We start from the raw sequence: 24796 nt of genomic DNA on the forward strand, positions 1-24796 counted from the left end.
ACCTGACCTGCCTGTCTGTGGGGGACAGTTGGAAGAAAAGGGTAGTCGTGTATGTATATAGAGAGCAGACCTGCCTGTCTGAGGGAGACAGTTGGAAGAAAAGGGTAGTCGTGTATGTATATAGAGAGTTGATCTGCCTGTCTGTGGAGGACAAGGGTAGCAGCGTATATATACAGAGCTGACCTGCCTGTCTAAGGGAGAAAAGGGTAGTTGTGTATGTATATAGAGAGCTGACCTGACCTGCCTGTCTGTGGGGGACAGTTGGAAGAAAAGGGTAGTCGTGTATGTATATAGAGAGCAGACGTGCCTGTCTGAGGGAGACAGTTGGAAGAAAAGGGTAGTCGTGTATGTATATAGAGAGTTGATCTGCCTGTCTGTGGAGGACAAGGGTAGCAGCGTATATATACAGAGCTGACCTGCCTGTCTAAGGGAGACAAGGGTAGTTGTATATAAACAACTATCCTGTCAGGGCACTTCACATGAGTTGAGGATTGGTATTTTATTTTTTGACTTTATGAGGTTCTGTTTAGCAAAGGTAGAGGTCACTATTCAGGATTGTTTTTGCATGGTTTTGTCATTGTACATTTCTGAGGAATGTTACCTCTGGAAACATGAGACTAGATATTTGCATGAATATGTTGACTAACATCTTAGATCAGTGTCAGTCATGATCTGAAAAAAAGTTCTTTACAAAACTTGTCTGAGTTAGTTATAGAAGCAATTTTGATAGCTTGATGCAATTGTCATGTAAACATGCATGTTTTTAGTGTAAGTTCCAATACACATGTCATACATTCATACATTAACAAGATGAACTGTGATCCATTTCAGACATTTGACTTTGACCTCCAAGGTGTGGGATTGACTGGAGGTGAGGAAATTATCATCACCGTCAAGGATTGGGAGAGAGTTGGAAGAAACCGGTAAGATATTAGTAACAGATGGCAGGGTGACATATGTGATATACATATATACATTATACAGATTTGATATGTCTGTCTGTGTGATAAAGATGGAAGAAAAGGATGTTGGGGTTTGTATAAAGAGCTGGCATGCCTGATGGAGAAAAGGGTGGTGGTGTATACTTAAGAAATAAATGAAGAGAGGGAGTTGTTTATCGTACATTAAACACTGCAGGGAGAATAAACCATGAGGGACACAGATCTTGAATTCAGATACCAATATTTCAGCAAGTGCAAAGGTCACCGGATATGATGTCACGGACAGGGATTTCTGCTGATAAACTTTCGTAACAAAACTTCTGAAATATTTCTCGTGTCACAAACAGAATAAAGACAAATCACCAGTATCAGTAATCACCAGCAATAGGAAATAACAATGTGACTTTGCCGATATAACTGGCATATTATTTAATCCACTTGACCTTGCATGCTCCTATTACCTGGAAATGGTAGACGGTCAATCAACATGCCATATGCAACTTTCTCGGTATCTTTTATTTGAACCTTTGTTGATGTTATGGTGAATATAAATGTAACTGATGTACACGCTGTCTATAGATGCGTCTATATATATACATACGTCTATAGATATCGTCAATTTGAAATGATCACCCTCCACAACAGGTGCGCAGAAATGGGCATGACAAAACATGTTTCAAAATAACATTCATGCGTTGGTGTATATGGAGGATATACACAAGTGCGCCCCTCATGGTTTTTTCTCCCTGCAGTGTTTTATTGTACGATAAACAACTCCCACTCGTCATTTATTTCTTAAATATATCACACACTGGTTTATTCTCCCTGCAGTGTTTTATTGTACAATATACAACTCACACTCTTCGTTTATTTCTAATATATGATAGCAACATTATGCACAGCCTCTTTAAGGATGATAATAAAATGAACAAGCATTAAAAACATTTACACCTTTATAAATAATGATGAATCCAACGTTTAGCAATTTCAAGCATATTCTCAAAATCTTCACGTGGATTTGTTGTACCTTTTCTCCAAGTACGAAAGGTTAAGTGGTGCATATGTAGAGAGCTGACCTGCCTGTCTGTGGGAGACAGTTGGGAGAAAGGTTAAGTGGTGCATATGTAGAGAGCTGACCTGCCTGTCTGTGGGAGACAGTTGGGAGAAACGTTTAGTGGTGCATATGTTGAGAGCTGACCTGCCTGTCAGTGGGAGACAGTTGGGAGAAACGTTTAGTGGTGCATATGTAGGGAGCTGACCTTCCTGTCTGTGGGAGACAGTTGGGAGAAACGTTTAGTGGTGCATATGTAGAGAGCTGACCTTCCTGTCTGTGGGAGACAGTTGGGAGAAAGGTTAAGTGGTGCATATGTAGAGAGCTGACCTGCCTGTCTGTGGGAGACAGTTGGGAGAAAGGTTTAGTGGTGCATATGTAGAGAGCTGACCTTCCTGTCTGTGGGAGACAGTTGGGAGAAACGTTTAGTGGTGCATATATAGAGAGCTGACCTGCCTGTCTGTGGGAGACAGTTGGGAGAAACGTTTAGTGGTGCATATGTAGAGAGCTGACCTGCCTGTCTGTGGGAGACAGTTGGGAGAAACGTTTAGTGGTGCATATGTAGAGAGCTGACCTTCCTGTCTGTGGGAGACAGTTTGGAGAAAGGTTTAGTGGTGCATATGTAGAGAGCTGACCTTCCTGTCTGTGGGAGACAGTTGGGAGATAGGTTTAGTGGTGCATATATAGAGAGCTGACCTTGCTGTCTGTGGGAGACAGTTGGGAGATAGGTTTAGTGGTGCATATATAGAGAGCTGACCTTCCTGTCTGTGGGAGACAGTTGGGAGAAAGGTTTATTCTTGGCTCCCTCCTCCTGGTTCATGGCTCCTACCTCCTTGTTCTTGTGCTCATGTCTCCTGGTTCATGGCTCCCTCCTCCTTAGGGTCTTGGCTCCTGGTTCATGGCTCCCTCCTTGTTCTTGGCTCCCTCCTCCTTAGGGTCTTGGCTCCTGGTTCATGGCTCCTAGCTCCTGGTTCATGACTCCTAGCTACTTGTTCATGGATCCCTCCTCCTGGATTGTGGCCCCTGCCTCCTGGTTCTTAACTACCTCCTCCTTAGGGTCTTGGCTCCTGACTCCTGGTTCATGGCTCCCTCCTCCTTAGGGTCTTGGCTCCTGACTCCTGGTTCATGGCTCCTAGCTCCTGGTTCATGGCTCCTAGCTCCTGGTTCATGGCTCCTAGCTCCTGGTTCATGGCTCCTAGCTACTGGTTCTTGGCTCCTAGCTCCTGGTTCGTGGCTCCTAGCTCCTGGTTCATGACTCCTAGCTACTTGTTCATGGCTCCTAGCTACTGGTTCTTGGCTTCCTCCTGGTTTGTGGCTCCTACCTCCTGGTTCATGGCTCCCTCCTGGTTCTTGGCTCCCTCCTCCTTAGGGTCTTGGCTCCTGACTCCTGGTTCATGGCTCCTAGCTCCTGGTTCATGGCTCCTAGCTCCTGGTTCATGGCTCCTAGCTCCTGGTTCATGGCTCCTAGCTCCTGGTTCGTGGCTCCTAGCTCCTGGTTCATGACTCCTAGCTACTTGTTCATGGCTCCCTCCTCCTGGTTTGTGGCCTCTGCCTCCTGGTTCTTGGCTACCTCCTCCTTAGGGTCTTGGCTCCTGACTCCTGGTTCATGGCTCCTAGCTCCTGGTTCATGGCTCCTAGCTACTGGTTCTTGGCTCCCTCCTGGTTTGTGGCTCCTACCTCCTGGTTCATGGCTCCCTCCTCCTGGTTTGTGGCCCCTGCCTCCTTGTCTTTGTGCCCCTGCCTCCTTGTCTTTGTGCCCCTGCCTCCTGGTTCTTGGCTCCCTCCTCCTGGTTTGTGGCTACCGTCTCCAGGTTCTTGGCTCCATCCTCCTTGTTCTTGGCTCCTGGCTCCTAGCTCCTAGCTCCTTGGTCTTGGCTTTCTCCTCCTGGTTCTTGGCTCCTAGCTCGTGGCTCCTAGCTCCTGGTTCATGGCTCCTAGCTCCTGGCTCCTTATCCTCTCTCTTGTCTCATGTCGACTACAAAGTAAATCACTATCAGTATGCACTTTAAACTGTGGCGTAGTAGGGTCTCGTGCTATTAAATTGCTATTAGTCTGCACACATGTGATTGCATGTCACTATATAGCTGCAAGAAAGACTGGTACATGATGTTTTCTGTGGGTGAATAGAGATGACTTCGTCTTTATGTTTGCAATGTTATATACCAGTTGTGGTGAAATGATACTTCACTGTGTTTCCTATATTTCTGTTTCCCGTGTGAGTTTCCCTGGGTTTTAGTTGCAGCAATCAGCATTATGCCTGTGTTCCAGAACAGGGTGTCTATAGCTCGCCAATAGGGACATTCAATAAGGAGAGTTATCAAAGCTTAATGCAGGTATTATGACGAACCATTCCCTTTGTCCAAAATAGCTGATGTAATTGTTGATCTGCATGTTGAATACAGCGGACCTCAGAAACTGATCTTGTGTGTTGGATGAGAGAGTCTTCAACAAATATGGCTTGCTACACACACTAGTGACAGTCATTATTCTTAGGAAAACCTCATGACGTCTTGTGTTGGTATACATATTTTGTGATCAACATCACAGATCTCAACTCACAAGACATGACACTCATGCTATATCCATTCATTGTTACATCCATTCATTGTTACTCCATTACAAAGTGTACAATTCTAAGTAAAAAAATTTAATGCCATTGTTGTACTTGAGACTGAGATGCTGTTCTTGAGATGCAAGTAGTCACGATAGTTGAGAGCTTTGTGCTGGTCATGTGTTTGTACTCATTCTTCAAGGTGACTATTTATGTTTTCATTACATGATGCCTAAATCATTGGAACATTTCTGAGTTAATCAAGCTATAAGAATATGGCAGAATGGGTTTCATAACATAACCATGATTTTAGTTGAAGTTGTTCAGGTCAAATATTATTTGATTGGAAAGCCCCACAAATCTCCTGTAATGACAGAGTAAGGAGGCTTACCACAGGCTTGTCACACATTGGAACACACTTTCACAAGCAGGAGTCGGGAAAATGCAAGTGAATAATGTTTCTATAATCATTTCATATTTACATGTAAATATCTTTTGCCACAGAATCTGTCATGCTTATTCAGACTCTGTGATTCTCAGTAATCTGTATTTGTAGTGTTCAGTGACAGCCTGCTGGGAGGCAACTGGATGTACCACTGGTAGTAAGGTTACTGCCTTCTATTATATATAAATATCACCATCTGCAATTAGAGAAGCAAGGCACTGTTAAAACTCAGCCCTACATGGTGGTGTGCTTCTAAAACAGTACTTCTTGGGGTAGGTATGTGGTTTAATATATGGTCTATATGGATTCATTGTTGTATGTATTTTAAACTATACATGAAGGGTACTCGGTAGATGGACTGACTGTCTTTGAACTGAGGTCATATGTTATACATGCAGGGCATCGTGTTGATGTAGAATCTGCCCATGGGCTCCATCATGCTCCATCATGCTGAGGTCATATGTTATACATGCAGGGCATCGTGTTGATGTAGAATCTGCCCATGGGCTACATGATGCTGAGGTCATGTGTTATACATGCAGGGCTTCGTGTTGATGTAGAATCTGCCCATGGGCTCCATGATGCTCCATCATGCTGAGGTCATATGTTATACATGCAGGGCATCGTGTTGATGCAGAATCTGCCCATGGGCTCCATCATGCTCCATCATGCTCCATCATGCTGAGGTCATGTGTTATACATGCAGGGCATCATGTTGATGTAGAATCTGCCCATGGGCTACATCATGCTGAGGTCATGTGTTATACATGCAGGGCATCATGTTGATGTAGAATATGCCCATGGGCTCCTTCATGCTGAGGTCATGTTATACATGCATGGCATCATGTTGATGTAGAATCTGCCCATGGGCTACATCATGCTGAGGTCATGTGTTACACATGCAGGGCATCATGTTGATGTAGAATCTGCCCATGGGCTCCTTCATGCAGAGGTCATGTTATACATGCATGGCATCATGTTGATGTAGAATCTGCCGATGGGCTACATCATGCTGAGGTCATGTGTTACACATGCAGGGCATCATGTTGATGTAGAATCTGCCCATGGGCCCATTCATGCAGAGGTCATGTTATACATGCATGGCATCGTGTTGATGTAGAATCTGCCCATGGGCTACATCATGCTGAGGTCATGTGTTACACATGCAGGGCATTGTGTTGATATAGAATCTGCCCATGGGCTACATCATGCTGAGGTCATGTGTTATACATGCATGGCATCGTGTTGATGTAGAATCTGCCCATGGGCTCCTTCATGCTGAGGTCATGTGTTATACATGCAGGGTATCATGTTGATGTAGAATCTGGCCATGGGCTCCATCATGCTGAGGTCATATGTTACACATGCAGGGCATCGTGTTGATGCAGAATCTGGACATTGGCTCCATGATGCTGAGGTCATGTGTTATACATGCAGGGCATTGTGTTGATATAGAATCTGCCCATGGGCTCCATCATGCTGAGGTCATGTGTTATACATGCAGGGCATCGTGTTGATGCAGAATCTGCCCATGGGCTCCATCATGCTGAGTTCATGTGTTATACATGCAGGGCATCATGTTGATGTAGAATCTGCCCATTGGCTCCATCATGCTGAGGTCATGTGTTATACATGCAGGGCATGTGTTGATATAGAATCTTCCCATGGGCTCCATCATGCTGAGGTCATGTGTTATACATGCAGGGCATTGTGTTGATATAGAATCTGCCCATGGGCTACATGATGCTGAGGTCATGTGTTATACATGCAGGGCATTGTGTTGATATAGAATCCGCCCATGGGCTACATGATGCTGAGGTCATGTATTATACATGCAGGGCATTGTGTTGATATAGAATCCGCACATGGGCTACATGATGCTGAGGTCATGTATTATACATGCAGGGCATTGTGTTGATGTAGAATCTGCCCATGGCCTACGTCATGCTCCATCATGCTGAGGTCGTATGTTATACATGCAGGGCATCGTGTTGATGTAGAATCTGCCCATGGGCTATGTCATGCTCTATCATGCTGAGGTCATGTATTATACAAGAAATGCATTTTGTGGAATGTGGTAAAAATATAATGAAATGTCTACACACTTGTATCTTGTATTTAGAAAGAAAACAATGTAATGTACTCATTCAACTGAGTGTTTGGAAGTTGCTTTGCTTCAAGAAATTTGCTGTTCACGTGATAACTTGTACATAGTAAATCATTAAGATTAATATATTCAAGGTAAATATATTAATTTGATGACAAATGTGCTGAGTTGCTATGTACAATTAGCACATGTCAATTGTTATGACAGCACCAGTGTTATCCCTGCATCTGATGTTTGTTTATTCCGATGCTGGTGTGATGTAGAGAGTGTATTACAAAGAGATTACAAAGTGCATTAATCTGTTTCTTACACACCCTAAAATTGCACCTTTTTAGCATCGAATCGATGCATTTTGTATGTTCTCATGATCGCAGTGGCGCATTAATACATAGTACAACGGTCATGAGTGACGTCGTCCGACGCACTGCTTACTATTCATAAATAATGTGACCCTCCACCTGAGCCTAAAAACGTTTCCGCCATCATTACAAAGGCGATGATGATAGTGCAAACTAGATAAGATCAAAGAACCCACATGAGGAGGATTTTCGTCCAAGAGAATTTGTCAGTTATGCAGATAACTATCGTCGTCGTTGTGTGTGACTGCATCAGTCGTGGCATCACACAGGATGGAAACTTTTACGATTTCTGTTGAATTTACCTGATCATTGTAATGTATATATTTTTAATTCCATAAATCATGCAACGAAACTCTTCCCACAAATATTCTCAAATGCGTCAGCTAATGTATGCAACAATTAGACGAATTGATCTCTCAAAATAGGAGAGTGTAAAATCTGAAGTTACATCTCAACAAGTACAGTTTTCCGAGCAGAGTGTTCCTTTCCTCACCGACCGCCTCCGTGGTCTAATGGTAGAGTATCCGCCCAGAGAGCGGAAGGTCCGGGGTTCAATCCTCAGCCACGTCATACCAAAAGACGTTAAAAGATGGTACTTGTTGTTACCCTGGCAGGCGCTCAGCATTAAGGGGCTAAAACAAGGACTTGTCGGCTCAGAGTCAGTATACTGTGTCTGAGTGGGGTATTCATGTTAAACTGCGGCATGGTATTTCAGTGTGTTAGCACTATAAATCGCTATTAGTCTGGACTAGTACAAGCAGCCACACACACACACATACACATGCATGCACGTCGCTATATAAGTGCAATAATCTTGGACGCGACGTTAAACCCCATTTCACCTCACCTCGTTTCCACACCTAATTTATTTCGTTTGATGCCATCTCGATAATTTGTTTTTGTGACAGACCATTTGTCATTTGGTTCCAAAATGTGTGAGGAATTCAGGGATGCATGTATAGCAGCTGAGTTTGAAATGTACGTGATTTAATAGGTGTCTGACAAAACGTGATTTTGTTAGCACTATCCACTATGGCGGAAAATGCACTTCAGCGTTCATGTTTGCTAATTTCCAAAACATTCTAAACGGTTCCAGGTTCCTCGGCGACGTTTCAGAATTATCATTGGTGTTTTGGTAAAAAACAGATTTCCGTGATCACTAATATGCTATTTTTGAAATTCAATCCTTCGACTAAATATCCGATAGTTAGATTTCTAAACACACAGAAATTTTGCTTTGCCTAAAATGACAGTGGATGATATCACAGAGGAGTGAATTTCCAACATAATTCAAAACGTTTAGTGTGCGTGATGTATTTTGAATTTTAATATATGGAGGTGACTGACAACAGTGATCATCGTCATCATAGGACACACAGCTTGTTGCCTCCAAGGAAGGTGAGGGGTAGATCTCCCGTCATTCCTCCGAAGAGATAGCTTCTACACATATAGTACAATGGAATTGTAGAGGACTGAGAAGTAATATTAACAATTTACAGCTCATAGTTCAGGATTTTAAACCTTCAGCATTTTGTCTGCAGAAAACGTATCTAAAGCAGACAGATATTTTTAACTTACGTCAGTTTAATGCATATCATTATTTTTCCTATGGGTGAAAGGGCCACTGGAGGATCTTCAGTCATTGTTAAGAATGATGTTATCCACAGCCCTGTTATATTTAACACCAATCTACAAGCCGTTGCAGTTCGACTCACTTTGAACGTCGTTTTTACTTTGTGCTCTCTGTATATTCCGCCTTCGTCAGCTCTTCAGCTGACTGATCTTCAAGCTCCCAATGATCAACTCCCCAAACCTTGTATAATCATGGGTGATCTAAATGGCCAAAACCCACTCTGGGCAGGTACAAACACTAACACTAAAGGTAATATACTTGAAGATTTCATCTCTAATACTGGCCTATGTATATTTAATGATGACTCAAGCACTTATCAGCATCCTACAACTGGGACCAACCTACTCTTCTCTGAATTGTCACTAACTGATTCTAACCTTCTCAATGTATTTGAATGATCAGTCCACAATGACCTTTGTAGAAATGACCATTTCCCAACTATTATTAAAACAATAAATCCATATGATATTCCACCTTCAACAAGATGGACCGCCTCCCTTTGTCTAGTGGTAGAGCATCCGCCCGGAGAGCGGAAGGTCCGGGGTTCGATCCCCGGCCGCGTCATACCAAAAGACGTTAAAAGATGGTACTTGTTGATACCCTGTCTTGCGCTCAGCATTAAGGGGCTAAAACAAAGACTGTTCGGCTCAGAGTCAGTATACTGTGTCTGAGTGGGGTATTCATGTTAAATTGTGGCATGGTATCTCAGTGTGCTAGCACTATAAATTGGCATCAGTCCAGACTAGTACAAGCAGCCACACACATGCATGCACGTGGCTATGTAAGTGCAATAATCTTGGACGCGCGTTAAAAAACCCATTTCACCTCACCTTTATTTCAAACATTATGCACAAACAAAATATATCCTGATTGTTTCAATGATGTTGCTGGTCCTATTCCGCTTTTTTCTGAAGTTTTAAACGGAATTACTGATGAATGTTTTCCCAAATCTACTGATCCACATGTTCGTAATCCATGGTTCAACACTGATTGTAAACAAGCCAAGAAAAAAAGTAGAAAAATATTTTTGCCACCACCCAACTGTCATAACTTTAAAAATTTAAATGCAAAAGCTTGTCGTATGTTTAAACAAAATAAACACCAATCTTGGCAAAACTGTGTACATTTCAGAACACCTATGTCTAAGGTTGGGAATATGGTGCAAAGGATTAATGTTAAGGTTCTAAATCTAGTGTTCACCATCTTAAGGATGGTGACACATTATCAACTGCTAAATCTGATATAGCAAATAAATTGGGAGAAGCTTTAGCTAAACATTCATCCTCATCAAATTATACCCCAAACTGTAAAGTTAAAAAAACAGAAAAAAAAGAAAATTAATTCTGATGATAATGAGGATTATGATGAAATCTTTTCCAACCATGAGCTGCATACCGCCTCTGGGCAAGCTTGTGATGCTTCTACAGGTTCTAATAATATCCGTCATCAATTACTTAAACATTTACCTGATTCCTGTTTAGAGACATTGTTAACTACCGGTATGTTTGATGATATCTGGACAACAGGGAATTTCCCTTCATCATGGTGAAATGCTGTCGTTATTCCAATACCAAAACCTGGGCAGGATCATACTGATCCTTCTAATTATAGACCAATATCACTTACCAGCTGAGTTTGCAAGACCATGGAAAGAATGGTAAATAACTCACTTATATGGTATTTAGAAACCAGTAATCTTTTAACAAATATTCAATGTGGTTTTAGAAAAAAAGAAGTACTATTCACCTCTTGGTTAGACTGGAAACATTTGTGAAAAATGCTATCTTTAATAAACAACAGGTGGTATCAATATTTCTAGTTACTTTATTGTCCATTGATGACAGGTTTTTATTTAATCTAAACATATGTATTCTTAATGTATAACTTCTTTTCATGACTGAAATATTGCCGATGAGACGATAAATATTCACTCACTCAAAGAATGTGGCAGCTTCAGAGTGGCAGCAGGGACTTCTTCATCGTAGGGTAGAATCTGTCATCCAGGAACACGGCGGTTACACCCGCTGCTCATTTTCATAATTGTGATTAACTTTGTGAGATAACAATAAAAAATGTGTTTGGACAGTAATGGTTGTTCATACCTGATCATGGAACCTCTTAGGCCCATAGTTTTTGTGGTTATCAATTTTGCTCAATTACAGTACTAACAACGCGTGTCGGTCTGACGTTGATTAATGAACAATTTGCATACTCGTATATGCAAGTGGCCAACGTATGGTTCCTGTAGGAAGTGACAACTTGGAGACGATGGCTTGTGGTAAATACAGTTCTACTTTATACATGTTAATATATACATACAAAAGACAATATGTGCCAGGTCAGTACATAGTGGTAGTGGTTGTTGTCTAGGTGCCCCGGAGCACCCAGCCTAACCCTAGCTAGGCTAAGGGTAAGACCTTTCTTTTTTCTCTATTCTCTGACTGACTGATATAAAAGATTTAACGTGCGCTTTCCGACTGCATCATATTTCGCACACGGGCCTGGCCGGACCATTTAGTGTATTCCGAGAAGGGTGAAAGTGGTGTGTGCAACCCAAGAGGGGGCTTTTAGGGGTTGCTTATATTGATTTTTTGAAATTTTTAAATTTGGAATAAACGCTGAGGTGGGTGGAGGAGGGAACTAAGGGAGCCGGGTGAGGTGGGTGTTTGTATGTTTATTGGATTTTGGATTGGTAGATTAATTAGTTTTTAGATGCGCTTAATTAGGTCTGTTTTGATTAGGAATTACGCCTAGGGCATTGAAGTTTTCTAGTTTATTTTGAGGGTTTAGTATTTCATCTAGAGTAGGAACCTTATTTAGATTGAGGGTGGTTTGTAGTGTGGTTCTGTGTGTTTGGTAGTGGGTGCAGTGGATGAGTGCGTGTTCTGTGGTTTCGGGTTGTTTGCAGTGGGGGCAGTTGCCTGTGATGTGTCTTTTAAGTTTTTTTAGGTGGTTATTTAGGTTTGTGTGTCCTGTTTGGAGTTTTGTAATTAATCTGTCAATTTTTTTAGAGGGGTGTAGGATTTTAGGTTTGGCTAGTGGTTTTCTGAGCACTTTTTTGATTTGGCTATTTGAGTTTTGATATTGATTATGCCATTTTTTGGTTATTTTTTGTTTGTTTACACTTTTAATTTCTGATTTTGAGATGGGTACGTTAAGGTTTATTTCTGGTATTTTGAGAGATAATTTAGCTGCTTTATCGGCGCTTTCGTTGCCGTAAAATCCTACGTGGGCGGGGATCCACAAGAAGGTTATTTGTTTGCCTGCTTTTGTTAGGTCGTTGGAGCTTTTAAGTATTTGGTTTATTAATTTAGGTCGTTTTTTGGTATTTTTGTTTTGGAGGGCTTGTAGTCCACTAAGGGAGTCAGTGAGAATTAGGATTTTTTTTTTTTTTTTTAGATTGTTGGTTATGCAGGGCTGAGGCCATGCCCATAAGTTCGGCCGTGAATATAGATTGGTTGTTAGGGAGTCGGTAAGATTGTGTGGATATAACTGGTTGTGTGGTATGGACTCCGAAGCCTGTGTGGTTAGAGATCGGGTCTGAAGATCCGTCAGTGTATACGTGACACCAATTTGGCCATTTTTCGTGTATGTATGCAAGTGTGGTGGTTTTAGCTATGTTTGGGTCGGTTTGTTTATTTCTTTGGTTAGCTAGTGTTGTGTCTATTTGGGGTATTTTGAGTTTAGGGGTGAAGATATTTTGCAGTTTTGTTTAAGATTTTGAGTTTGGTGTTCATTGAGGTAGTTAGTTATTCTTTGGGATATTGGGGTGAGTAAGGGGTGTTTGCGAGCTAGAGCTTGGTTTCTTGGGCTAATGTTTTGGTTAATAAGGTTTTGTTTGGGACGCGGCCCAGAAATTAAGGCTTAGATGTTCCCTGCATGGATTTAGTGGCATTTCTCCTGTAAGGGCCTGAAGTGAGGTGTAGGAGGTGCCATGTTGGGTGCATGTAATTAGTTTGAGAGCCTGATATTGTATTGAGTCAAGTTTTTTGGATAGAGAGTTGTTTAGGGTATTGTATATAGCACAGCCATAGTCTAGTTTTGATCTAATTAGTGTTGTATATAGTGAGAGGAGGGTATCTTTGGAGGCTCCCCAGTTAGAGCCGGTGAGACATCTTAATGTGTTATGGTCTTTGCTGCATCTAGTTTTTAGGTTTTGGACGTGAGCCTCCCAGGTGAGGTGTTGATCGAAAATAAGTCCTAAGAATTTGGTTTGTTTTATGAATTTGATTGTTTGGTTGTTTAGCTGGAGGATTGGGTAGGCAGATTTCATGTTTTTATGTTTGAATACTACTCCTGTTGTTTTATCTGAGTTAAGGGAGAAGCCCCATTTGTCTGCCCATTGTTGTATTTTATTTAGAGACTTTTGGATTAAGTTTTCTGCCATTTTAATGCATTTAGTGCGGATCCATAGGGCTCCGTCATCCGCGAATTTTGAAGTGTTTAGTTTAGGGGATAAGCCCTCGAATAGATCATTTATCATTATATTGAAGAGTGTTTTATATAGCCAAGGTCACCTGACATTTAGTAAGTAATAAATATAAATGTAAACAGTAAATCATCAGTGACATACTTGCACATCCTGTTCAGGATGGCAGATGGTTAATGTACACAAAAATAGGGATTAACAAATAGGATTAACATCTTAAATAACTGCAATTAAATGTTTCAAGGCATATAGATGTCATGGCTCCAGGGTAATGAGCCTTTGCAATCAAATGTTCTTCAGACAATGGATGTCGTAAATCAGTCGCTATGACAGTACTATCACAACTGTGTTGTTACTGCAATTATAACATGAAACATTTCCATCTTTCCCTGTGTTTTCATTGGAGTCTCAACTGACATAAGACATTTAATTCCCCACAAAAGCTCATTCTTGACTTAAATGAAGCCTTGTTGGTGTACAGATATTGTTGCAACACCAGGGTGTTTGCTTGTCATAAGAGGCGACTAGCGGGATCTGGTGGTCAGAGTCGATGACTTGGTTGATGCATGTCATTGTATCGCAAATGCGTGGAAAGATGCTCATATGATATCAATCACTTGATTGTCTGGTCCAGACTCGATTATTTACAGACCGCCATCATCTAGCTGGAACATTGCTGAGTGCAGCATTAAACAACAAACAAACAAACCAACGACCGGGGGCTGATTAAGTAAATTTTAACTGTGTAGTTCTTTCACATGTTCTTGGTGAATTTCTTCTGTGCAAAACAGACTGCACTTGGTCGTTGTTGTTAGGAGGCAACCTTGGATGTTATTAGGAAAGATGATACTCCAACACCGGATGATGTTACCAAGGTTTGGCATACCTGAAGTTTGCACTTTTCAAGGAAGTGCTTTCATGAATCATTGAATGGCCTCCTCTATTGGCTGCAGTGGACAGCTTGGGCACATTGCGGTAATCGGGGGACATTTCTGTATGCATGTTTCACTGCGTGCCCGATATGTGAGATTTAAGTGATCCACGATCGCTAACATTTTCAGTGTAAACCTGTTCAGCACATCATCTCTTCTGTGTACGTGGTGTATATGGCACCTCTGAGCACCTTATGATGGAAACTAGATGTTTCATTTTGCCTTAAATGTTCTGGTACTTTATGTGGACGACACCATAATGGGGTTTAAAGTTGAAAATTTAGTTTTTGTGAACCTATTTGAAGATATTTTCTTTTGATCTTTTCACGAGTAAATAAGGTAGAGAGTTTCAAAGTGTGTGAAGGCTGTTACAATATATATATATATTGAGAAGCAGTATCTTGTTTTGGATGTCCTGACATTATTTACAAATATTTGAATGATTGATGCTGACAGAAAGACTAGGCACTTAATAAACTTGTTAGTTCCCAGAGATATTCGGCCAACTTCATGATCTTCTGAAGACCTTCGCAACTGATGACACAAACCCAATAAAGGCCAATATTTTGGCATCTCTTTTCAAATGGTATTGAATTTTGACATATGTTTAGTTAAATGGGGCCAACCACACATCTTCTGTTTTTTGTGAAATCTCGAAGTTTGACCTTGATTCAACCTTTGCAGCACGAAAGTAGTTGTCACCATGGTGAAAATGCTGCCGAATACAGTACTTATCGAAGTAGGCCAAAAAATTTGAACAGCATGACCAGGACGCCACCACACTCGCCTGCCACCATATTTCATTATCTGGATAAACTGACTAGGGTTTGACAAATGGTTGCAGTGGAAACTTGATTTCAAGCAGACTGGTGAAGCAACAGGTGAAGACTTTGTTGGTAGCATACTCCAGCAAGTTTTGTTGAAAATGTTGTGATGAGGGGACACAAATTGAAACACAAAGGTGAACCCAGACAACAGTATGTACAGAACTGAATAGTGTTGTCAGTAAATGATCAATGACTGATCAGTAAATAATACTGAAACTCACAGTTTTAGGTTTCCAATCAAAAAGGCAATACAATACAATAGGTCAAATAAGTGTCAGGAGCACCAAGTAACCAGACCTGCGTTCAAAAGGCCTAGGTGCTTTCTTAGCGGTTTTCCAAATGTCGTTGCAGTCTGATTTTAGTAATATTGTTGAACATTGTCTATGTAAAGTATTATTGTTTATAATAGAGATACGATAAACTATCTTGTATTTCTTATATCTTATCCACAAGTTAACTTTCCACTGAAAAGTGATTGCGTATCGTATTTGACTTCACAAAATATCTTGTTCCCTTAGCAATCAATACATCAGTGATGCGGTAGAGTTCATGACCTTGAAAATGTTCCGAGTATTTTGGAAATCCTTAAATCCAATATCCATATGGTTCTCTATTTGATTTCGGAAATTCCACTAAAGTTTGGATGCCATACTGTTCTTAAATCTTACAGAAAATTGCTATTGAATAAAAATAATCAGAATTCCGTCTTATCACATATACTCTTGAAATGGGTCGAACGTAATTTATTAACTATTCCATACTATTAATAAATAATGAAATAATATACTCTTGAATTACTGTTTGTACATAACGTGTGTATGGGTGGGTAATAAAAATAAATTAATCACCAGATTTGCCAAAATGGGGGCAAAATTGAAATGAATAGGCCTATCAGAAAACCTGTATTGAAGCCGTCAGTCTTTATAAACAACGGTGTGGATTTAAGAACCCAAATAAAATCTTATTTCTTAAAATTGAATTCCATATTTTTTATTTTCCCACTTACAAAATGGTTTGATGTTATTCATATTTATTTAATTTCAGTATATTATTGACAGTTATTAAGGGGAATAAATTAAATACACATCTGGTAAGACATATCATATATTGCCAAAAAGGCATGAAAAACGTTTTATAAATCACATAAAAATAATTCATTATTAATAGAGTTACAAATAACTCGTGCAATATCATTCACATGCACTGGTATATTGTTTGCGTCAACCACGATTGTGGTTTTCTACAACGGCAGACAACAAACAAATAAACCAACAAATCGCAATGTTTTAGATTTATGTAAGAAAAAACAAACACCTATGAAAATATATGAATTTACATTTTCATTGAGTTTCACCAAATGAAGGTTTATATCACTTCATAATATATTACAAAAAGAAATCATATGAGTGTTATTAGGATAAAAAACTTCATACCAAATATTATTATACATCTATCTTGTTCACAAACAAGGAAAAATACCCAGTGTTGTTAGGGCTTTCTAAATGCAGCTAAAACAATTGGGTTTTATTTGGTTTAACAAGTGACAAGTCTTCCACTAAATGTAATCACTAATGTGAAAGTATTTAACTTCACCATTAAGTGCATGTATGTCTAACAAGTTCTTCCATGTAAAAAAGGTAATGTTCACAGGTCCCGCATTTGTGCAAGTCCGCCATCTTTGTCCCTCGGCGTACCTCTTCCTCAGTATGCACGGAGGCGCTAGAAAGTGCACACAGCATGCGTTTCATTCATTAGGAAATATTCGGAGGCACTCTCTAGCACTCTCTGGCGCATCGGCACCCAACGTCTTAATGAGTGCACCTCAGCCCTAAAATAAATATAACTGCACTCATGAATGTTAAAGAATGTTGTCACTGCCAAATGTCTTGAAACAGGCCAGGTCTCTGATTAAATGCCTTACATTTCCATGATAAAAAACATCTACATTTGGCTGCAGCATCTAAATACATACCCCTTCCATGGACTGTCTGCCGAGAAGGTTGCGTTGTGGGTCTCACAGCAGCTCTCTCTTGGGTATGATATTGTTTTGTTTAACGTAGCATCCATCAATGTTCGAGCTATTTGACGGCAGTCTGTAGATTATCGTGTCTGTACCAGACAATCCAGTGATTGACTCATCAACCAAGTCATCAAAGCTGACTACCTGATCCCGTTAGTTGCCTCTTATGGCATGCATGGATTGCTGAAGACATGTTCTAACAAGGGGTAGTATTAGTGTAAGATTCATTGATATGACATAGGTTTTAGACTCATATGTAGACATGTTTGTTCGGAAAGAGACACTGGTCCTGTGACATTCATTGGTGCTGTGGTTACAGTGGGTTGTTTTAATGTCCAATGGCCACACCTGTGAGTGTTGGTACACAGTTCTAAGAGAGGTGTTGCAATGTCATAATCTACTTCTGACCATTTTGTTTAAATTGAATTCCATGTAAATGTTACCAAAAAGAAAGATGTGTTTTTGGATAAGAAGAAAATGTTGATGCTGTTTGTTTTAATATTAACATATATATTCCCAAAATTCTGAAGAACATATTATGTGTTAAAGTACCCATTGTATTCATATAAATTAATTTGTTATTGCTTCTCATGGTTTTTTTTCAAGGTGGAATGAAATTTCTGATTTTATATATCTTGATTCCATGGATGACAGAATACTCTTCTATTAAGAGTTGTCTCCCTTATGTCACATTTGGCATTCATTCATCAGTGTGCGTGCCTGCTTGGGACTGATTGTTATTTAGGGTTAAAAAAGCATGAATAAGACACAGACAGTCACACATATTGTATCCCCTGTGTGCTGTATTTTGTTTTGAATCGAGTGCTAAAAATGTTTTTTTTATGAATAGGTGGATGTTAACTGTGTTCATGTCGGTTGGACTGTTCCACAGGCATAGACAAAGTAACATCCAGACATTTTCACTTTGCACTTTATTTTTCTTTATGCCATGTTTCTGTAATCCCTCGCTGATATCATGTATCAGTTTAAATTGTTTGTAAATCTAAAACACTGCCATGTGTAAGTGAATAGACACTTTGTTTAGGTGCCACACCCTACATTCTGTAGAAACAGAAGACTATTGACTAGATTCGTGCCAGGGTAAAATATTGTGTCAAGCTGTGTTTCCATATGTTGGCCGGAAGAGAATTAATGAATCATGTAATCCAATCACTGTCTTGTCTTTGTCATTACATTACATTTTCATACTAATCAGTGCTCAAAGTATTTATTTCAGTGGCTAGTATAGATGGTGCTGATTCACAGAGACACACTGTCTTTAAAGGGATATTGAGCTATCGAGCTTACTTGGCTCTGCTGGCCTTATTCCTTGAGAGAGGACCCTGCCCTTGTGACCACACCATGGTTGTAGGGTCATCAATTGACTACCTAATCTGAAATTAGAACAGAGAGGCTGAATACACGCTTCTAGGTGTGCTTTACATAGTGATTTGATTAATTATGTAGATATACTGCTACAACTGTAACAATGAGGTGCATGACAATATAGCTTTACACATCATTGAGACTGTATTGCTAGCTCTCCTTAGGGGAGAATAAAACACCCACTTGGAAAGGGTTTTCATAGATATTTTCTCAATGAAATTTAAGTATTTTATGATGTGTTTATCGAAATGTGTAGACTCATCCAAACTGAAACAGATGAAAAATGCTTGAATGGACTGTGTAAGATGTAAGGATGTGACAGAGGTACTAGGCTGGCCGCAACGAACTCTGGGTAAGAAAGTGATTGGCTTCATAAGATTGATGCATATTTATTTTGTAATCTAGGCTTTTATGTACACTGGCTTCTAATGTAGTCAAGCTGGCAATTAGTATTGGTCAACTCATTCGCAAGAAAAACATGTAAGCTTTCTCTTCAATTTAACTCTAATAAAAAACATGACAAGCGAGTTTACTCTGCGCAGCGCTTGTGTTGTCGGCAAGAATTGAATCAGGCAGGAACTAAGTGTGTGACAGGCATGATGTAAAAACACTCTACTGTCAACGGAATGTCCCTTTAAGATGTGTTGACTGTGTGGCCTAGATTGTGTTTACTGGTGTTGGTTGTCACTAATTACAGTGGCAATTGAACAGTAAAGCCTTTAGATCTATACAGAAACGTCGCCTTTACAGTAATTGAGTAAATAAAGAAGTTGTTATCCATAAATTGTCTGTACTTTGTCATCCATCAACTACGTTCTATGTAATGCCTATCAAAAAATTAAAGGCTCTATTGTGATTGTTACATGTGTTATCAAAGTCAAGTATAATTGTTGTGCCGACAATGAAAGTAGGTTTTCACATGGTAGTTTTGTAATATCTATTAAACCTAATCTGGATCAGTGCTATCCTCTTTAAATACATTTATCACATCATAAAATAGTGAATTAAGTTTGGTTAACCTAAACCAATTTAAATAAAACTTATTTGTTTTGTACAAATGTAAAAATTGAGTTATTAGTTGTGTCAGCTATTCACCTGAACGTGCAGGAGACATTATCTACATATGTTTCAATGCATGTTTCTTGTTGTCCCCTGCGCAGAGTGGGGGATATAGTATTCACGACCGTTCGTACGTCCCACCTGTTTGTTGCCGCGTTATCTCAAGAACTAAACACCGGATTGTCTGGATTTTGGTGACCTTGACCCAATTTTCAAGGTCACAGCAGGCAAATCTGCTTTTGGAGTTGGAAAACGGTGTTGCCGCGATATCTCAAGAACTAAACACTGGATTGTTTTCATATTTGGAACTATGGTGTATATACAGACTCCGCAGACACCAGTCAGTTTTGGTGACCTTGACCCCATTTTCAAGGTCACAGCAGGCAAATCTGCTTTTGGAGTTGGAAAACGGTGTTGCCGCGATATCTCAAGAACTAATCGCTGGATTGTCTTCATATTTGGAACTATGGTGTATATACAGACTCCGCAGACACCAGTCGGTTTTGGTGACCTTGACCCCATTTTCAAGGTCACAGCAGGCAAATCTGCTTTTGGAGTTGGAAAACGGTGTTGCCGCGATATCTCAAGAACTAATTGCTGGATTGTCTTCATATTTGGAACTATGGTGTATATACAGGCTGGGGACATTTCGTCACTTTGTGACAAGTACTTGTTTGGTCTGTTTCTAAAAGATGCAAATAAACGCCCAGCCATAAATACAGCATTGTTTCCATAAAAAATACTCTGCAAGTTATTCCATGGCTAACAAAGCAAATGTTTTTAGTTTATGTCTCCATCAACCAAAAACATGTTTAGGTCTTTCCCCCCAACAGACCACTGCTTCATGACTGGCTCGTTATTGGCTGGGCTGCATTAACTGTCTGATTGATGTCGCTGATTCATGTTGTTTGTACATTTTATTGTGTTACTATTCTTGATTCTTGTATTAATTTATGAGAATTAAGTCAAAATAATTTTGCGTTTTAAGTAGTTATATACATTAAAGTGAATTCTTAAATGAAGTAACAAAATGCTAACATCGTGCCAGCTGATTAAGTGTGGCTTTGATTGTAAGATCTACATTTTAATCAGATTTTAAACATTTCTCAACACCACTTTATGAGGCCATTGCATCACACAATGAGAGATCATGAAGACATGGTGTGTAAACATGTATGAAATCACACTTTAACCTCATGCCATCACATTGTTGCTCCATCAATGGCAAAACTGAAGGCAGTATTGATTTCGGTATTCCTGTGTCAGCCTGTGGCAAGCTTCATGCACCAGCTGTCCAATATGAAAGAAATGTAGACATTTTTAATAACGTATTGGCAGAAATTGATTATGCCACTAGATGGCTGGAACAATATAGGACATTTACCGTTGTGGATTCAACATACCTGTTGCCCATCCCCTGACAACAGAGCCAGACTGAATGTTACTCATTGTCATACACTGTTGTTACAATGATTCTTACAGATTAAGGAATATTATGGAAAATTTGTTTCAGTTTTAGGATTCTCTGTTAGTTGGGAATATTTGTTGTGGGCACCCAAGGTGTGCAGTCATCTAAGGTGCTCCCTCAGGCATGTCACACCTTGCATCGTGCTTTCAAATCCCAGATTGACCTTTATTATATTTCTAGGTTCCTCAGCAGCACCATACCAGTGCTCATTTCACTAGATTGGCGAACTTGTTAGTCCTAATGTATATCCTTAGTATATCTGTGATCGATATATCTATATATCTATATTTGTGATGCATTACATTACCACAGTCCTGTTATAAACAGACTTCCTTTTCCAGTAACCTGTCACCACAAACTTTTAGTCTGTTTGACATTCTAAAATCACGGGGTGCTTTTTATGGCAACTATGGTAACTGAAATACTGTTCAAAGTGGAATTAAACCAAACTCACTCACTCTGGATATTTATGCAGAAAACGTTTGAACATCCATGATATGTCAGCAACTGATATTAGTGGCTTCTTTGTTCAGTTGTTGACTTTACATATCCAGGTGGCACCACATTTGGCTGACCAAAGGTCCATGTGAGCTTGTGGCATGGTTCCTTATATGGCATCTACCTGTCATTAATTTTCGGGTGCTTTCTCCTACTGAAGGAATTTAGTGTAAGGATGAGAGGACTTTAAGAGGATGTCTTGCGTCATTATGAAGGAACTTTTTCATGGTGATGTTAAAGAAAAGCTCAAATTGTGTCAAATCTTTTGAATTTTCTTCTCAGACACCACTACGATGTCTAAGCTAGTGATGCAATCGTATGTCTAAGCTAGTGAAGTATTGATATGTATAGAAGCAAAGCAAGGGGTTTCAAAGCTGTTCAAGCCAGTAGAATTCACAGATACTCTTACAGAAAAGAAACAGGCGAAAATGCGAACATTTGAAACCCAGAGAACTAAAACAGTTGATAGGTGTCTTGCCCCATAACAACACTTATTTTTTCATGGCATAGCATTGATAGATATTTTTATCCTTTTAGAAAAAAAACATTGATATTATAAGTGTGGAAAATGTGTAAGCATTATTTTGTTCTGTTACACTTGCAAGGGCAGGAAAAGAAACGCCATCTTGTCGATTCGAGTTGACAATTGGAATTATGTCATCCTGAATTGGAACTTTCTCCACAATAAAGTCACCAATGTCATAATCGAAATGACCAAAGTCACCCTGATTATCTCGAACAACTCTACGTCAAATTAAGAGTCACATGAAAATGTTTTGTTTCTCATCATATTGAAGACAAGGAAACTTGCAAAGTTCTTGACAGTTGTTTACAAGCAGCAATCAACTTGGATGCGCTCATGGAGCGTGGGGGGCACGGGTGGCTGTGCAGAGTTGCGTCCCTTGGGCTTGCCAGAAACCTATGATTGTGGGTTCGAATCCCGGTTCGCCCCAATTATGTTTCTAGGTTTGTCAGCACCATACCCGTGCTCGTGGGTTTCACCGAAGTGGTAAACGTCTGAGACCTGCATCACTTCGGGCTTTCCTCCCACATTAAGCTGACACGCCGTGATATAACTGGAATAATGTTAAAAGCTGCGTTAAACCCAACTCACTCACTCACTCACTCATGGAGCGTGGTTGCTAACAGATCAGAAAGAGGGAAAACAAAAAGTTTTAGAAAGTAACACAAGAAATCAACAGTGCAATCCAAAAGTACCATGTACAGGATGTTTTTTGATAATAGTATTCACGAAAACATTTCTTTCCTAAAAATGCAAATTACTTTATTAATTCATCCGAAGGTCGCAACCCTGATCACGTGGGCTTTTGGAAGGAATCTTGTGATGACGCCGTGAATGAGGCTGTGTGTATTACGGGTACATTGTTGAAATCAATTGACCAGGAAGATTGTTGAGGCATTGACACTATGACAGATGCTAGTCGTGGATGGAGAAAATATGCATCTGAGAGAAACATTGTTGCTTAGAGCTTCGAGACCAAACATGTTCATGCCGAAGTAGTTTAGGAAGATCTGTGTAGCCAGTTGCCTGAATAAGTTTGATGAAAATAATGTTGAAATCTATTTTAACGCACATGACAGAATTAATGTGAACAAATATTTATCTGAACATCGTTTAGAAGTATGTGAGGCTGTCCATATTTTATCTCCATTCTGACGTGAAATAATATAAAATTTAATTTTGTATCTCAATTTTTCCTGCCGCTGTTGAAAATTGTGTGCCAATCTAATGAAAGAAATACTACCAGATCTACCATTACACCGTCATAAAAGAACCAGGTCAACTTTATCTTTCTTCAATTAATTCATAGACTAGATTCTAGTACCAAGTGTTCAAACTTTTTTTTTAAATGTCATAAAATTAATAATACAATTATAGGAGGACATTTTTAATAAGTAATATATTTTATTTCGCCTGCCCTCTTTCTTGTTAGTTGAGGCTTGAGGGGAGAAACACATACAAAATATATGGATGGCCTTATGCAAATGACACTTGGCATGCCTATCAACAGGGGATCTGGGTCAATGCATGGCACCTGCCAAGTTTCTAGGATCGAGGGACTTCGGCACGAGGAGCTTTCGGACAAGTGTGAATTTGCAAAAACAATAAAAACATATGACGGAAACAAAAAAACAACTACTTTCATCACTTGAAAGTATTTGTGACCATTACCAGAGTTTATCACACAATCGTCGTCATCCAGGTTCCAGATGAAAGCAAGCCGAACACAATGAAAAAAACCACACTGTTGAAATCACCAATTGCAGTATATGTTGTGAGAAATGCTATTTATAAACTGCAGATATACCATACACCACAGGATTGCGATTGGTGCCGTGATACACATTATGGTGTTTTGTTCATAAACACTGCTCTTATTCATCACGACAAGTGTATTTCGTTCTCGTCCAGAGACTAGGGAAGAACTATAATTTGTGTGTTGGACTGTGTTGGATAAATTGTGGACATTCCTCAGTATCATTTTATGAAGATGTGAAGACACCATGGCAGGTATGTTTTGAAACCCAAAATGTGGTTGTTGAAAAGTCTTGGAATCATTTGATGGATATTTACTACCATTAAAACTTGTTGTCAAACAGCCCACGTGGATGGATGTTTACATGACGTCACCCGTTTATGCATAAAGCAATGAAATTTGTGTGTTATCATGAAGTCATATTGACCTATCAGATCACTCGTATAAGCTCCGCCCATTAGAGTGCTGTAGTTCCTACAGCTGATGCCACTTTAAATATATCCTTTCCTGAGCTGAAAGTGTACAAGAGATATTTCTCTAAAGACGTTAAAGCACACCAGCTTTTTTATTTGACTGTATTGAATCTGTCAAAACAGGTGGGTATTGCTTGTTTTGAGTAGTATGTAATGATTATAAGTTTTTTCAATGATACTTTACCTGAATAGTTGTTACCATAACAGTAAATAATACTATATTGATACTATTCTGCCTAATGACAAAAACAGAACACAATTGAAGCTGACACACTCTTTACTCATTTTCACCACATATAATATTCAGCTCTCTTTGATAGTACCTGGTGAGCTAGTGC

General features: G+C 39.7%; 1 protein-coding gene across 7 annotated transcripts in view; it reads left to right on the forward strand.

The window, feature by feature from the left end:
* The window catches only part of LOC139452043 (myoferlin-like), a 182977-nt gene that overhangs the window by 35200 nt on the left and 122981 nt on the right, over positions 1-24796 (forward strand). For all 7 annotated transcript variants that reach the window (XM_071233332.1, XM_071233329.1, XM_071233335.1 and 4 more), the window contains exon 3: positions 832-923. In XM_071233332.1, the coding sequence (XP_071089433.1) occupies positions 832-923 (92 nt within the window). The remainder of the gene's footprint in view (positions 1-831; positions 924-24796) is intronic.

The sequence above is a fragment of the Haliotis cracherodii genome, unplaced genomic scaffold (genome assembly GCF_022045235.1).
Source record: "Haliotis cracherodii isolate W230 unplaced genomic scaffold, xgHalCrac1.p SCAF_9, whole genome shotgun sequence".
Classification (NCBI taxonomy): domain Eukaryota; kingdom Metazoa; phylum Mollusca; class Gastropoda; order Lepetellida; family Haliotidae; genus Haliotis; species Haliotis cracherodii.